General features: G+C 37.5%; 2 protein-coding genes across 3 annotated transcripts in view; one reads left to right on the top strand and one right to left on the bottom strand.

Moving 5' to 3' along the window:
* Positions 1-633: 633 nt before the first annotated feature.
* On the bottom strand, positions 634-3,671 carry RD3L (RD3 like). 2 transcript variants are annotated; one of them, XM_063159840.1, is made up of 4 exons: positions 3,495-3,671; positions 3,170-3,261; positions 2,222-2,527; positions 634-1,379 (listed from the first exon to the last, which is right to left on the bottom strand). In XM_063159840.1, exons 3-4 carry the CDS (start codon positions 2,518-2,520, stop codon positions 1,082-1,084), a joined length of 597 nt encoding a protein of 198 aa, XP_063015910.1. In that variant the 5' UTR covers positions 2,521-2,527; positions 3,170-3,261; positions 3,495-3,671; the 3' UTR covers positions 634-1,081. The 2 variants fall into 2 exon arrangements, with proteins under 2 accessions (XP_063015910.1, XP_063015911.1); XM_063159841.1 differs by having other exon boundaries at positions 3,170-3,258.
* A 604-nt stretch (positions 3,672-4,275) lies between these two features.
* TDRD9 (tudor domain containing 9) overlaps positions 4,276-13,345 on the top strand; it is a 59,920-nt gene continuing 50,850 nt past the window's right edge. The window contains exons 1-3 of the mRNA XM_063159359.1: positions 4,276-4,332; positions 5,012-5,067; positions 12,652-12,758. Coding sequence (XP_063015429.1) covers positions 4,276-4,332; positions 5,012-5,067; positions 12,652-12,758 — 220 coding nt within the window. The remainder of the gene's footprint in view (positions 4,333-5,011; positions 5,068-12,651; positions 12,759-13,345) is intronic.

The raw sequence follows: 13,345 nt of genomic DNA, 5'->3' as shown, positions 1-13,345 counted from the left end.
GTCTTGTCCGTATTTTCTGATCCAGCAGACAGATCAGAAGCAAATACAGAGAAGAAGACATTATATGAAACATGTAAAAACTTGTTACAGTGATGGGAGCACAATTGGAAATGTAGCCAGCTGAGTTCTGGCATATGTTTTCATTGATTTTCTGCTCTAATTGCCTGCTGTGACCGTGACTGCTATGTATGTGATTAATCTTGTAAAACTTGGTGAACCCACAGTGATAGATCATGGTGGCTGAGAAACATTAGATGTTATGTGTAAATTTAGAGTGAACACCTTGTGTGTTGGAAATCATCTGTTGACTCCTTGGCTATTCTAGGGAGGTACCATCTGATTTGGTCAAAATGTTAAAGGTTTAATGCAGAATTTGGGTTTCAGAACAAGTAAGTCAAATGAAAAACAGCTATTTAAAATTCAATAATTCAATAATTTTTTAAAAAAGAATAGAGAGCTAGTTGTTAAATGCTGTTAAATATTTAGTGGTTTTGTTTAGCTGTCCATCACATACTTCAGCATGTGCAGAGCATAGTTAGGAGAAAAACCATAGAAATAGTACATGCAGCTGAGTTCTGTCAGTGTTTACATGCAGTTATGCTTGAAGTTATGAAATAATTATTCAGCTCCAAAAAGTATTTACCAGTTTATTTAACTGATGTTATATTAAGCCATTTCTTTTACACAGTATAAAGTTCCCATAGAGCCTAAAAGCTATGTGACAAACACAGAAGTTTTTGTCTAGCACTCTGTGGATTGATGCTGTTTCAGAATATCTTTTCTTGTTGTTTAAATACTTCTAGCTCTATATGGCTGATAATTAAACTGCCTCAGATTTTTTTGCAGAAACTTCTACATTTTTTTTAAAAGGTGGCTTCAAACACAACAACTCTTAAGAAACTATAAAGGTAGAAGGTGAGTAGATACCTAAGTTACTGCATACCATACAAAGGATTTTAATTTCTAAACTTGGAATAAAAAGGGGAGCATGTCACATTTCTTACTCCTGTGTGTCTGGATGGCAATTACAACAAAGGAATGTGGATGGCTACATATCTTCTTGAAAGTAACACAAACCAACTTAACTTGATGGGTAGTAGTAGGGTAGATTCCAGATTCTGTGGGAGAAGGTGGGAAACATGCTTTGTGTGTTTTTGTCGACATAACTCGAGACCGTGGGGATTTCATCTTTGTCCGACTTGTTGGAGCTGTCACCGCGCAGACTGAAATGTTCAGGGCAATTTGTATTCCATGCATCTACCAGCTGCTCTGCTTGGTTTTCTCTCTCAATGGTGGTAAGAAAATCTTTTAAAACTTGCTTGAATATGTAGACTATTTCCCACGGTAAAACATCATTTTCTGCCAGAACTTCCCGAAATCTAGAAAAAACCAAAAATTGAAATCTAATCATCGGCACTGAAAACTTTTCTCTTTTCCTCTCTGGTCATTTGGGGGTGGGGAAGGAGGAAATGACTTGAGTTCTAGTGTCATTTTTTCCTTGCTGCCACATTTCCCCACTCACCTCCCCCAGAAGATTGTAAGAGGAAAAGAGCTCTAACAATGCACTGGATGTGCTCCAGCTATTGTGGATTGAAAGCAGTTGTAATTGGGTAGGCTCTTTTTTAATATTTTTTTTCTTCTTTGGCCCATCTGGGTAACTTGATTCAAACTGACTTTGCCCTTAGGTATATTCTGGGCTTTAAAAGGCAAATGGACTTGTTCTGTCATTTCTGAGTCCCTAGGAAATGTACTTAAAATGCAGGCATAGGAGAATTTTTCTTCATAAAATGCGTGGAAGGATTTTATTTTTTTTTTTATTTATACTGATTTTCAAATTTTTAGAAGCTTTCTGGTATTGTAGACAGCAAGGCTGGATTTCTGCATAATGGTGCATTGCATTAGTTGTTTTATTTGTATTTTAGTTACTGGGTTGCTGTTTAATAAATAGTGGGGATAAGTAATAGGAAAAATAGGAAGTATTGAAGGGTCATATGAGATTTCCCTTTGTTTGGATTAGACCAGGAAAATCCTGATTTAAAACTTCCTTCAAGTACAACATATTCAAGTGAAGATTTAATTCCTAAAACAACTGTAAAAATGCTCTCCAGTTGCTGGTCATTGCTACTTAGGAAGAGCAGAGCCAAATACAAACTTCGATTAGGTAGAGAAACATCTTAGTTGTGCTAGAGAACTCAGAGTCAGGGAAATAGGAAACAATTACCTGCTGAGGACAGTTCCTGTTTGGCAGGGCTGGATTTGAGAGCACAGGACTTCAAGCTGCCGTTGCTCAGTAGCTGGAATTGTTGCTTGAGGGTTTTGGTAGTTCTTGAGCCAGTTGTAATCCATGCCAGGTTTCTGGACTTTTTGTTCATTTTCGATCTCTTGCACTAATCTTTCACGCTCTTTCAGGTGCCATTTCAACTCCCTCAGGAGGGTTTTTGTCACTACTTCTGATCCAGGACATCTTGTGGATTTGTAGGAATCAGTTTTTGACCATTTCATCCAGCCAAAAAGTGGCATTTTTAAGCTGGGGAGAGGAAAAAAAATAATTTTGCTTGTCTGTCTAACTGATTAGTTCTTTTTACCTGTAGACTTCTCTCTTAGGAACTGAATGGTTGAATGAAACTTTATTAATGATTAGAATAGTTTGCTGAACAAAATCACCAGGCCATAATGAAATATGACAAGTCTTGCGCTTACAATATTTCCTCTCTTTTCTGAGATAACATACTCTGTTGAATTTACAACATTTGAAAGTACATATCTGTCGCCTTGGAAATATTTAATATTTTATCCGTAGTATACATGAGTTAAAAAACAAACAGCGAGGAAACCCCTAAATCCCATCATGCAAGTTAACAAAAAACCCCTCAAACCTCACAAAAAGCCCAACTATATAGGAACACTCTATCCCAACAAAACATAAACCCCCTAACCTCAAAAATTTGAACTTACGCATATATTTATAAATGAAATTAATTAATTAGTAAAATGCTAAAACTCTGCTTGATCTGGTTTTATAACTTATGTATCAATTTTTATTTAAAATATTTTAATTATTGTTCATGTAATCTGGAGACAAATCTGGTAGAATAGACTTCTGATTTGTACTTTGTAACAAATCATGCACTTAGAAGCATGCAAATTAGAATAAAATAATATAAATTACCTTTGCAGTTGTCTGTGAGCAGTGTTGTTTCAGGTGAGTTTGCTTGAAGGTCTCTTATTCTAGCATATCCCGTTTGCAGGTTCTTGGTACTGCTGGAAGGAAACAAGGGGTTTTTTCTCTTTTTTTCTATTTTCTTTTTTTTCTTTTTTTTTCATTTACTCAAACTGTGCCCAGAAAAAATGACTTTCTGTACTGAATATGACAGTTTAAGTTTTTCTGCTTTTAAGGTTCTTTTTCATCCTCTGTACTGGAGAGAAGCAGTAATCCATTTAACCTAACATGGTCTCTCAAATACTTTTCTCCCAAGTCCATTAAGATCTCCTACCTTTGAATTGAGTTCTGCCGATGGCAGCAATTTGAAAAAAGACGGTAACAGTTTCAAATGCTTGTTGCTAAATCCATCCAAATGTATTGTTGGTACTGAGATGAATAATGATAGTCTGAAGCAACTCCAGACGTGCTTGTAGCTAAAGTTAAGGCTGTCGTATGATGTGATGCTTGGCTGTGCATAGCTGTAGGTCACAGTTTAGAGCTGTATTTTTATGCCCGTAGAGTGCTAAAAATAACTATGTTGCTTTTATCATCAAACTAAACTTTCAGGCCATTGAGATGCTGGAAGACTTATCTCCCATTAGAGGGGGATCAGGCTGTTCTGCTGTCATTTTTAAACAGCTAAGAATAGTTTTTCTCTAGTAAAGATCATCTAAAGCTTTTGTTAAGTGAGTGTTGACAGAGGAGAGGTATTTGACAGTTGCTCGGGATTTTGTCGCTACATTAAATGTTTCTTCCAGCTGAATTTCATCAATCTCATGGTTCTATACATTTTCATTACTGTGCATAGCTGTTAGCATTTTTAATTAACATTTCAAATGTGTTTAAAGAAGCCAGACTGTAACACCTACAGTTTGCCATGAAAGACACTGTAATCTAATTAAAGGAATAGAATGATAAGGAGATGCAAATTGAGGTCAAACTGATCTAAAAAGCCCAGAATCGTAAGTCTTACCATAGACATTGCTTCTCTCTCAAGTGGCTGTCAGCTGCCTGCTCCTTGCTTCCTTGATGAATGTTTTGATCATATCCATTTTTAAGGCTCATTCTCGGGGATGGCACTGTGCACACTAAAGGTCGCTGAAGGAGCCATTTTCCGTTCCAGTTATCCGGTCTCTTCCTATTAATCTAAGCAGTAGCCATGGTATAAGAAACACTGCCTTTCTTCTTGCCCTTCTTCTGACCACTGTCTGTGCCCCTCTTAAGTATTTTTCAGCCCTACTTTTCCCCCTCCACGGGTGTGTTGAGCAGTTGGGAGAACAAAGGTTCTCTAAATTTGTTCTAGATGTCATACAACATAAAGGATGACGTGTATGGCTGTTATTAAAGCTGATACTACTTATACATTGGAAAAATTCAAATGTCAGTATTAATCCTCTTCAACTGGAAGGTTTTCACATTGCATTGAATGTGGTACTATGAAAAAGGAAGGGAGCTAGGTTTATGATGACAGAACTGTCCTGACAGATTTTCAGATAAAATTAAAATGCTCCTTGCCACCTCCTTTACAGCACAGTTAACATGTCACCACTTTTTTCCACTGTATCAATCTGCAAGTAAACTGCTGTACAGTGTAAAACCATTATCATGTCTTTGCAAATTAGAGATGCATACTGGAAGGTGTGCAAAGTCATTAAATGAGAAACCTACAACTTTTATTTTTCAACCTAATCTTTGGTTGCATCATTGAAGATTGAAGGTAGGATCCTGAGGATCATGTGTATTTTTCCATTGGTAGGAGAGCATTGAAGCTGAAAAATTCTATTGCTTCTATTTTTGTATGCCGTTCAGGTGTGTGAAGAGATGGCTGCTTATGTGGGGCTGGCTGTGGACACTGGACTTCAAAAGTAGAGTGGTAGTTTATGCAGTTTCTAGCCCATGGTTAATCCTGGAAAATTTGTTGGGAGTCAAAATTCTACCCACTATCTCTAAATGTAATCCTGGATCTAAAATGCTGTATCAGGGTGAAAAATTTGGCTTGACTTTGGCTGATAGTGGGTCTGTTTCCTAAAGGCACTGTGAAGTTTGTCTTTATTAGTAACTTAGTTAATTATGTCTCAGTGGTCAGCTTTGTGCATCCCCAGTCAGAACAGGGAGCATTCCCTGGTGTGCGTGGCAGAACAGCTCCTGTAATAATGAGGTGGCTTTATTCTGTTGCTTTCTTTTACCCTGAATATAAATTATACACAGTTCTATTTACTTCTTGATTTTCCAGGGTGTATTTAGGGAGTCTCTTATTAGTTCTTATTTGTCTGAGGTGAAAGGACTGTCAGTGTGGGGTTAGTACCTGTTGTGTTAAAAGAATTCCTTAAGGTAATGTTTGCACCCACGGTGATTTGTTTGTTCTGGGTATGGTTTGTATTGAAGAGCTGCAACCAAACCCAGCATTTTTGCAAGAACCCTCATTTTTGGAGTGGTTTTGTTCTGCCATGTGGGTGGCTTGGTGTGAAAGAGTGGAAGTATGGTTCATGGCTGTATCAACCTGAAAATATCTGGTACTCTAAATCTCATCTGTTTGGGGAATTCCTCTTTTGTCTCCTCCTGTTTGACATCACAAATGTGAGGGAGAACTTGAAAATTAAGATGTAACTTAGAAGTATTGCTTTTAATTTTTTTTTTTTTTTGACAAAGCCAGTTTGAGTAGATGTTGGTGCTGAAGAGCAGTTTGTTCAAAACCAGCTCCATTTAACAAAATATTACACTGATGTGAGCATCCAGGCATGATAAATGGTGAGAATGGCTGGAAGAGAAGCTTCTTATTCTTGTCTTTGGAAAATTTTATGATGTCTGTATCATGTGAGATGCTGTTGACTATAGCAGTTGAAAGAAGCAAGAAGTAGAACTCTCTTTATTAATGAGACTCAATGTGACACTGAGAAATTCTTAGTTGACCAAAAGTGCTGATAGCAGATCATGAGCATTGCTACCTAGCTAACCTTTCAGCACACTGGGGTAGTGTTGCATGTTCCATAATTCTTCCCATTTCTGTTGAAAATAATCATATACTGTGGTTTGCTGCCACAGATTTTGTGTGAGGGGCTGGTGATTATGCCCAGTAGACACCTAAACACCACACAGGCCCTTGCTCACCTGCTGTTCCTCCTCAAGGGAATAGGGAATGAAGAGTGGAACAGAAAAGAAAAAAGCTTGGGTTCAAAATAAAAGCTGTTTTAAGAAGTGGTAAAAGAGAGAAAGAAGACAAAAAAAGTGATGGAGAGGCAGCCCCACATCTCTCATGGGCAAACCAATGCTCGGCCGAGTTCTGAGCAGCAGATGGCAAACTGAACTGAAACCCCACTCTTCTCCCTTTTTGTTGCTCAGCATGACTCTAAATGGCTTGTCTCTGGTCTGTGTTGCCCTCCTGGTTGTGCCCCTTCCCAAACCCTTGTGCACCCACCAGCCTGTTTATGGGGAGCAGGGGAAGATGTAGAGTGAGAAACAGAAAGGTCCTGGATGCTGTGCAAATGCTGTTCTGGAATAACCAAAACATTTATTTTCACAAGTACTGATTTGGTCACAATTCTAAAACAGCATCATAGTGCAACTATGAAGGAAAACAACCCTATCCCAGCCAGGTCCAGAACAGTTAAAAGGGAAGGTTGCCAATGCTCCCATCATCTGGGCAGAGAGAGATTTCAAAAATAATTTATCCACAGCTAACAGGTCGGATGGTTTCCTTTCATTTATAATTGTAGTGCTACTCTGTGGGTTTAATCAACTTTGTAGTGTATTTTTCTTTGGATTTGACAGAACAACTCACTCTGGCTGTTCTGGGCAGCAGACAGATGGTGAGTCTACCTCTTCTGGCCACTTGAGACAGCATTTGACTACTGCTTTTGTTTTTTTAACAATTATGGACAAAATTTGCTATGAGCCTACACAAGAGGCCTCTTGGTAAGACTCCTTGTTTGGTCTTCTGCTGTGACAGTGAGCAGCAGAATAATTTTCTTTCAGCAGTGTTAGCTGACAGAAGTTTCTGTAAGTTATCCTTGCATGCTGGTGCTGAGTTGAATAAAAACAGGAAATGTTTGAGGCTGATTTCTTCCACTTGGACTGTCAGTAGCATTAATGTCTCTGGTGCTGATGACACATCACTAACAGGGAGGGGAGTTACGGGCATCAGTTTGAAATTGAGGCAGTCCTGCTTTTAATACTAATCTTCAAGAGCATCCTTCTAAATTCAGAGCAGTCTCTTACTTGCATTTTATTTTTCTCAGAGATTTGTTTAATCTGGATTTTACCAAGTTGGTAACCAAATGCAGGAAGAGAAGCTCATCAGCAGCTCATCTCCTAGAAAAGTCCAGTTCTTTGAAGCCCAGCCCACTGACATAAAATCCCAGGGTAGAAGACAGTAAATTGGAGGATTTGGGCTGTTTTATCCTGGCATTTATGCTTTTTATGTTTCTTGGATTTTAAATGTGGATAAGGGGCAGAGCTTTTTGTGTGACATATGTGAAATATTTCTGAGTTATTGAGTTTCCATAGTCTATCCAAATCCAAATATTAGCATTTGAGTTTTTCAGGATTTTACAAAGTTTTTTTAATTCTCCCTCTTTCTCCCCCTCCCCAGCTAGTTAAGGTTTTAAAACAGGCAATCTGAATTACACCTGAGGAAGAGCTGTGCAACCCTTTTAAAATGCTTAAATATGGAGACTTTATCACTAAATCTAGCAAATTACATTTTAGAACAGCTCTTTTACTGGAAAAAAAGCATACACCTAACTGATTCTTAGAGTCTTGAAATAACAAGTACTGAGTTTGTGAAATCTGTATTTTAGTTTTTAATATGTTACATTTATTGTGAATTCTATTGATAGTCTGTTTTTGCAGCTGAAATGTAGATTTTGAATGACAGTACATGATTTAATTGAAGTTAGTGTACTTCTGCAGGTAGAACCAACCTTTTGTATAGAAATCCATCTTCCAGTTAAAAGGAAAGTAATTTTTAGTATGTCCTTCAGTAAACCCAGTGGAAGGTTATTTACTGTCATGGCAAATGTTCAGTTATGTAAAGTGTCACATTACTTTAGTTTCAGAAGAGAGGCTTTGAAACAGTCTACTGTGTATATCTTACTAAAATTGTGCAGCAAAATATTGTTCTGTATGTTATGAGGCTAAGTGTTTTTTTCAAGTGATTTCCCCCCTCCCCAAAGATCTGTAAATAGGTGAGTAGTTTGTGTGCGTGACAGAAGCCATGACTTGGGGCAGTCCTTCTCTTGTGATCTGTGAAATGGGTGACACTAGCTTTATGTTCAACTTCTAGTCCCATGTGCACTGGATTTTTTGTGTTAAATGAGGCAGAACATAAATAAGCAGAAAGTACATCTATAAGAATTTTTGAAAACTCAATCCCAGGAGACTTTGATGTTTCATTTTTGTCTCTGAGATGGACATGTTCTAGAAGTTACATGGCCTTGAGTAGAAGCTTCTACCTCAAAATTAAGTGGTTAATAGAATATTTTTTGAAGTTGGATAAGCAAGCATCTTAACCCTTGGAATTTCATTGCATGCTTGGATATTTTCTTTATACATTTAGGTATGCTGCATAAGCAATTTTAATTTTTTTTTCAGGGAATAAGACTGCATGTGTCTATTAGTTTAATAAAGCTTTTTTCAAGCATTTCTTCTAGAAGGGTTAACTATGTTCAGTGTAGGCATTGGCATTGCAGTTCATGCATGTCATTGGAAAGGGCCAAACAAATTACCTGCCACAGTTATGGTGATATGGGGCAATTGATTCTATTTTTGGCAGCTAAGTGTATGCAAAAATGCTTTGGTTATTATTTCAAATGCTCAAATACAAATATTTACTCATTCTACTTTGTTATGATGCCTTGTTGACTTATTAGAGGTCATTCTATAGCTTGAAGAAAGACCTTTCTCTAGCTCAGTTTGTGTAAAGAAAGGCATCCTCAATGTATTTGAAAGCATTTACAATTGAATGTGTCAACAATTTTTGGTTTTAAACTGTGTTTCCCTTCTATTAATTCCCCTGAAGTGGCAGCTGTATTTAATTTTATGTTTAAAAATACCTTGTTTCAATCAATTGCTCAAAATTAGCTTGACTGGACTTATGTACCAAGACCACTCACATTTCAGAAAAATGTTACAGTTGTTAGAATGAAGAAAGAATAAAAAATGAACCCTGCTACCTCACAAGGCAGTGTTAATTCTTTTCCAAGAAGAGACATGTACCTCTTTGTCTTGATGGAAGGGGTCCTGCTGTCCACTGCTTGTCAGGTTCCAAGTCCTGTCTGCTGCTTCTGAGAGTGTTTCTGAAAATGGTTAGGTCTTGAAATGTACACACCTACATGGGTAAATCTGAGGATGTAGCAGGAGTTACTTATTGAATGAAGTCAGTGATTGATTGTGTTCTCAGTGCTTTATAACTCTGTCTGCCTTCTTCCACTTGGGGTGAACAGAATTTCACACATTTTCAGATTCTGCCATGGAGATCTGGCCGCTTTTGAGGATGAAGTATGCCCTTGGTATGAATCAGGTTCACGTAAAATGAGGGGCAAGGAAGAAAACTCAGAAGATTTAAAATCTCCTACATTTCCTTCAGTTGGTGACTTCAAATTTCAGTGATTGTGTTAGTCACAAAAATGCTTTTTACTGCTTCTTAATTTGGTGGAGTTTTGACTGGTTTGGATGTGCAGTTGAAAAGGCTGGACTCTGGAAATCCTGAGGAAAATATATTATAAAATGTACTGAAGGTGGGTTTTGACTGTCAGGAGGAATAGAAATGGGGAAGTAATAACTGGTGTGTGGGACAGACAGGTGATTCTTAAGTAGAATCCAGAAAAGTCCCTTCATTTGCATTGCTGTTTTCTAGCCTGGAATGGATTTGCATTTCTGAATCTTGTTATTCTTCTGCTGTCAGCAAATTTTGCTGAAAATCATTATATTTCCACCTGAGGGAATTTTTTCTGTTTATCCAGGTATATAGGACGATCCCCCCTACTAATGGTGTCTTAATGATTACTTGGAAGGATTATATATGATTCTGGTGATTTAGGAGAGCTCCAGGGGGCTTTATAGTAATTTTTTTCCATTTTGCTTGAAACCCCCCATTATTCTGTAAGCTTTTAATTTTATTAATACAGAAAAGTACATCGTTAAAACATCAGTAAATGGTATAGAGAAGCTTATTTGTTCATTTCATATTCCCATATGTAATTTTCCAGTTGCATATGATTTTCCTCAAGACTGGAGCCTGATTTGGTACGTCAAGTGCACAATGTTTATTCCTAATGACTGGCTATTAAATATCTTGTTTATTCATTGTGTAGCCTGAGGTTCATTTACTGCGTGCTGTTTTGTGAAGACAGAAAACCTAATTCTTGAAATAAAATATTCAGCTGTCCAAACAAAAAAAAAAAATTAATCTTTTCTCGGGAATGACTGAGGTCACGCTGTCCTCTTTTTCCTCAAGCTGTACAGGCAAAGGTTGAAAGCTCACACACACAGATATATATACATGAACATTTCTGGGAGCCTGTTTTGGACTCTTAAAAATTCCAAGAGATATAATTAATAAGTTTATTGGTTTATTTATGTAGTTATTACTATTCCTTCTCTGTTCCTTAACTGATTTCAGCTCCTGCTTAGATGCTGATGGATCTGCAAGGTTTAACTGCAAGCAAGGAGCACAGTCCTGCCTTTGCCAGCCTTGGCCCCTCAGTGGGAGTTTGCTGTTGGTGATTTCCTTGCTGTTGCTCCAGGCTCTGACAGTCAGGCAGTACCTGCTCCTCTGTGACAGCCCTGCCAGCTTGCCCTGCATGGCTGTTCTCCTCATGGAGAACCTAAGGACAAGTTGCATTTAATGCATAACGTGGTTTTGTTTTCAGAATATGTGTGTCCAGTGCATTCAGTGAGGCTTCAGGTTTATGGAAGTGAAAAAATAATTGCTTTTGTCTGTCAAAATGTGTGTAATATGTGCATACAGTGCTGCCCAAGTGAGATTGTTCAACCAAGCTTCATTATGGTTCAACCAAGCTTCATTATGGTATTTTCAGCTACTGAATGCTTGACTTTATTACCATCATTGAATTTTTAGGTTTTGTTTGTGTTTAATATGCACTCAGTGGAATATCCTACATTGCAAGCAGTCAGATACCATGTGTATGGATATTTCTAAATATTTTTGCAGATTCAGACCTTTTGAGGAGTGTTTCAGAAGGGTTTGAGTGATGAAGTTGGATGTAGGCAGCTGTTGCTCATGTAGCCATTTTGCAGTGGGGTGCAGTTCTGCTGAACTTTGCATTAGGAAGTATTTGAGGTCTGGGGGAAGTTGCTGTAGCTCTATGCCTAAAATATTGTTAAAATTGGATCAGAAGCTATCTCCTAGTTTGTTGGCAGCACTGGGTGACAAATACTTGGTGTCCTGTTCTGAACTGGGCTGAGTAGCAGAGCCAAGCTGGCAGAGTTTGCCTTGGCAAGAAGGTGAGTGCACAGTGGCATCAAAGTCTTGGGAATTTCCCTCTGTTGAGAGCTGTGTGATGAGTGCCATGTTAAAAATCTCATGTAGTTTTCAGTGACATTTTTTCTGGTGTCAGCGTTGCCTATTTTTTGGGACAAGAAATAAACACTTCCCCAGCACTGTTCTTTCATAAAACTTAGAAACAGATTTGCTGTGCCTCCATGAATTGCTGCATAGGTAAGGATTGCGCATGGCCCAGAGTTGAAGTTAATGTGCAAAACTGTAGTTTCTGTTTTATTAAAAAAAAATCACTTTTGGTGTTAACAAAGCTTTTCTATGTTTAAGTTCACCTGTGATTTAATAACCATACAATCATTGTTTACATGTTGTTTATTCTCTAGTGAATTTCATGTGAATTTCTTCACACTGTTTATGTAGAAGAGACTTCTGAAAATCTCACTTCATTACATTTATATCATGATTAACGTTTCTTGTGTGTAACAGATTTCCATAAAATTCAGTGATTGTTCAATGAATGTAATTTTTTTCACTGACCACCATAATTTCTTGGCTTACTGTCAAAATTTTTTTCTTAAAAGCATTGAGATGTTTGTATTTCCTCCTGTCTACTTCCCCTGTCTCCAGGGAATCATGCAAGAATTACATGTATTTTCCTAATTGTATGTGTCAATAATTGAAGAAACAGCTATTTCATCTTTGTTCAGAAGAAATTGTTGTCTTTCATTAGAAGAGAAATTCCTAGGTATTGAAGCCTTACAGGATGGATTTTTGGGAGCTCAGTCTTTTTGGGTCTAGACAAAAAGATGCAATGTGGCATTTTCCTCAGGCTAGTATCTAGATGTGTAGACTAATTTTTTTTCTGAAGTTTGTTTATTGAGGTAGTTCCTGCATGACATGGAGAACTTCCTATATAATGCTGTTATTTCCAGAGATCCCAAAGACTTGTATTGGGAAGCACTTACTGATTCATCACTTCTTTCCTCTTCAGATTGCCTATCTCACAGAACATTGGAACTGAATATGCTAAAAAATACAGACAAGGAGAGGAACGAGAGCTGAATGTAGCTGGAAATTATCAGCTTGTCTATAAACCAGGTAAAAAAAGAGCTAAAATTATTTCATTCCTGTTACAAACTCAGGTATACCTGTCCTTTTTCTCCCTGTTGTCTTTATGCTATCTCCCTCTCTAAATTGAATGTACTTGTTTGTTTATTGATTTATGTACATTAGTTTGTTATAGATAAAGCATGGTATTAAAATTGAGCTTATTTTCTGTAAACTACAATGTGTAATGCTGTTGCACAGGTAAGTGTTCATACGTCTGGCTTGTTATATTGATAAATGTAGATATAGGATTAAAATGAATCTGCAAGAACAAGATAGCACTCATTAGATTCATGCCTTTGTTCTGTTTTCCCATTTTCTATTCATATTCTTTGTGTACTTGATTGTTGCTTTGAGCTGCCTTTAGAGAGAATTTCAATTGCACTTCTTTCCTAGGAGCTCTGGTAAAAGCACTGTGAGGCTGACTCACTTGTCAGGGCAGCTCAGCTTCAAACTCTTACTGTGCCTCCTAATTTCCAGATTTGTTAATGCAGTTGATTTCCTGAGAAAAGGACGTTTATGTTTTATCTGTTCTCTCTGTCATTCTCTTAATACTTTCTGTATACCTTTGCTGGCAT

The sequence above is a fragment of the Melospiza melodia genome, chromosome 6, assembly GCF_035770615.1.
Source record: "Melospiza melodia melodia isolate bMelMel2 chromosome 6, bMelMel2.pri, whole genome shotgun sequence".
Classification (NCBI taxonomy): domain Eukaryota; kingdom Metazoa; phylum Chordata; class Aves; order Passeriformes; family Passerellidae; genus Melospiza; species Melospiza melodia.
This window is presented reverse-complemented; position numbering and strand designations above follow the sequence as displayed.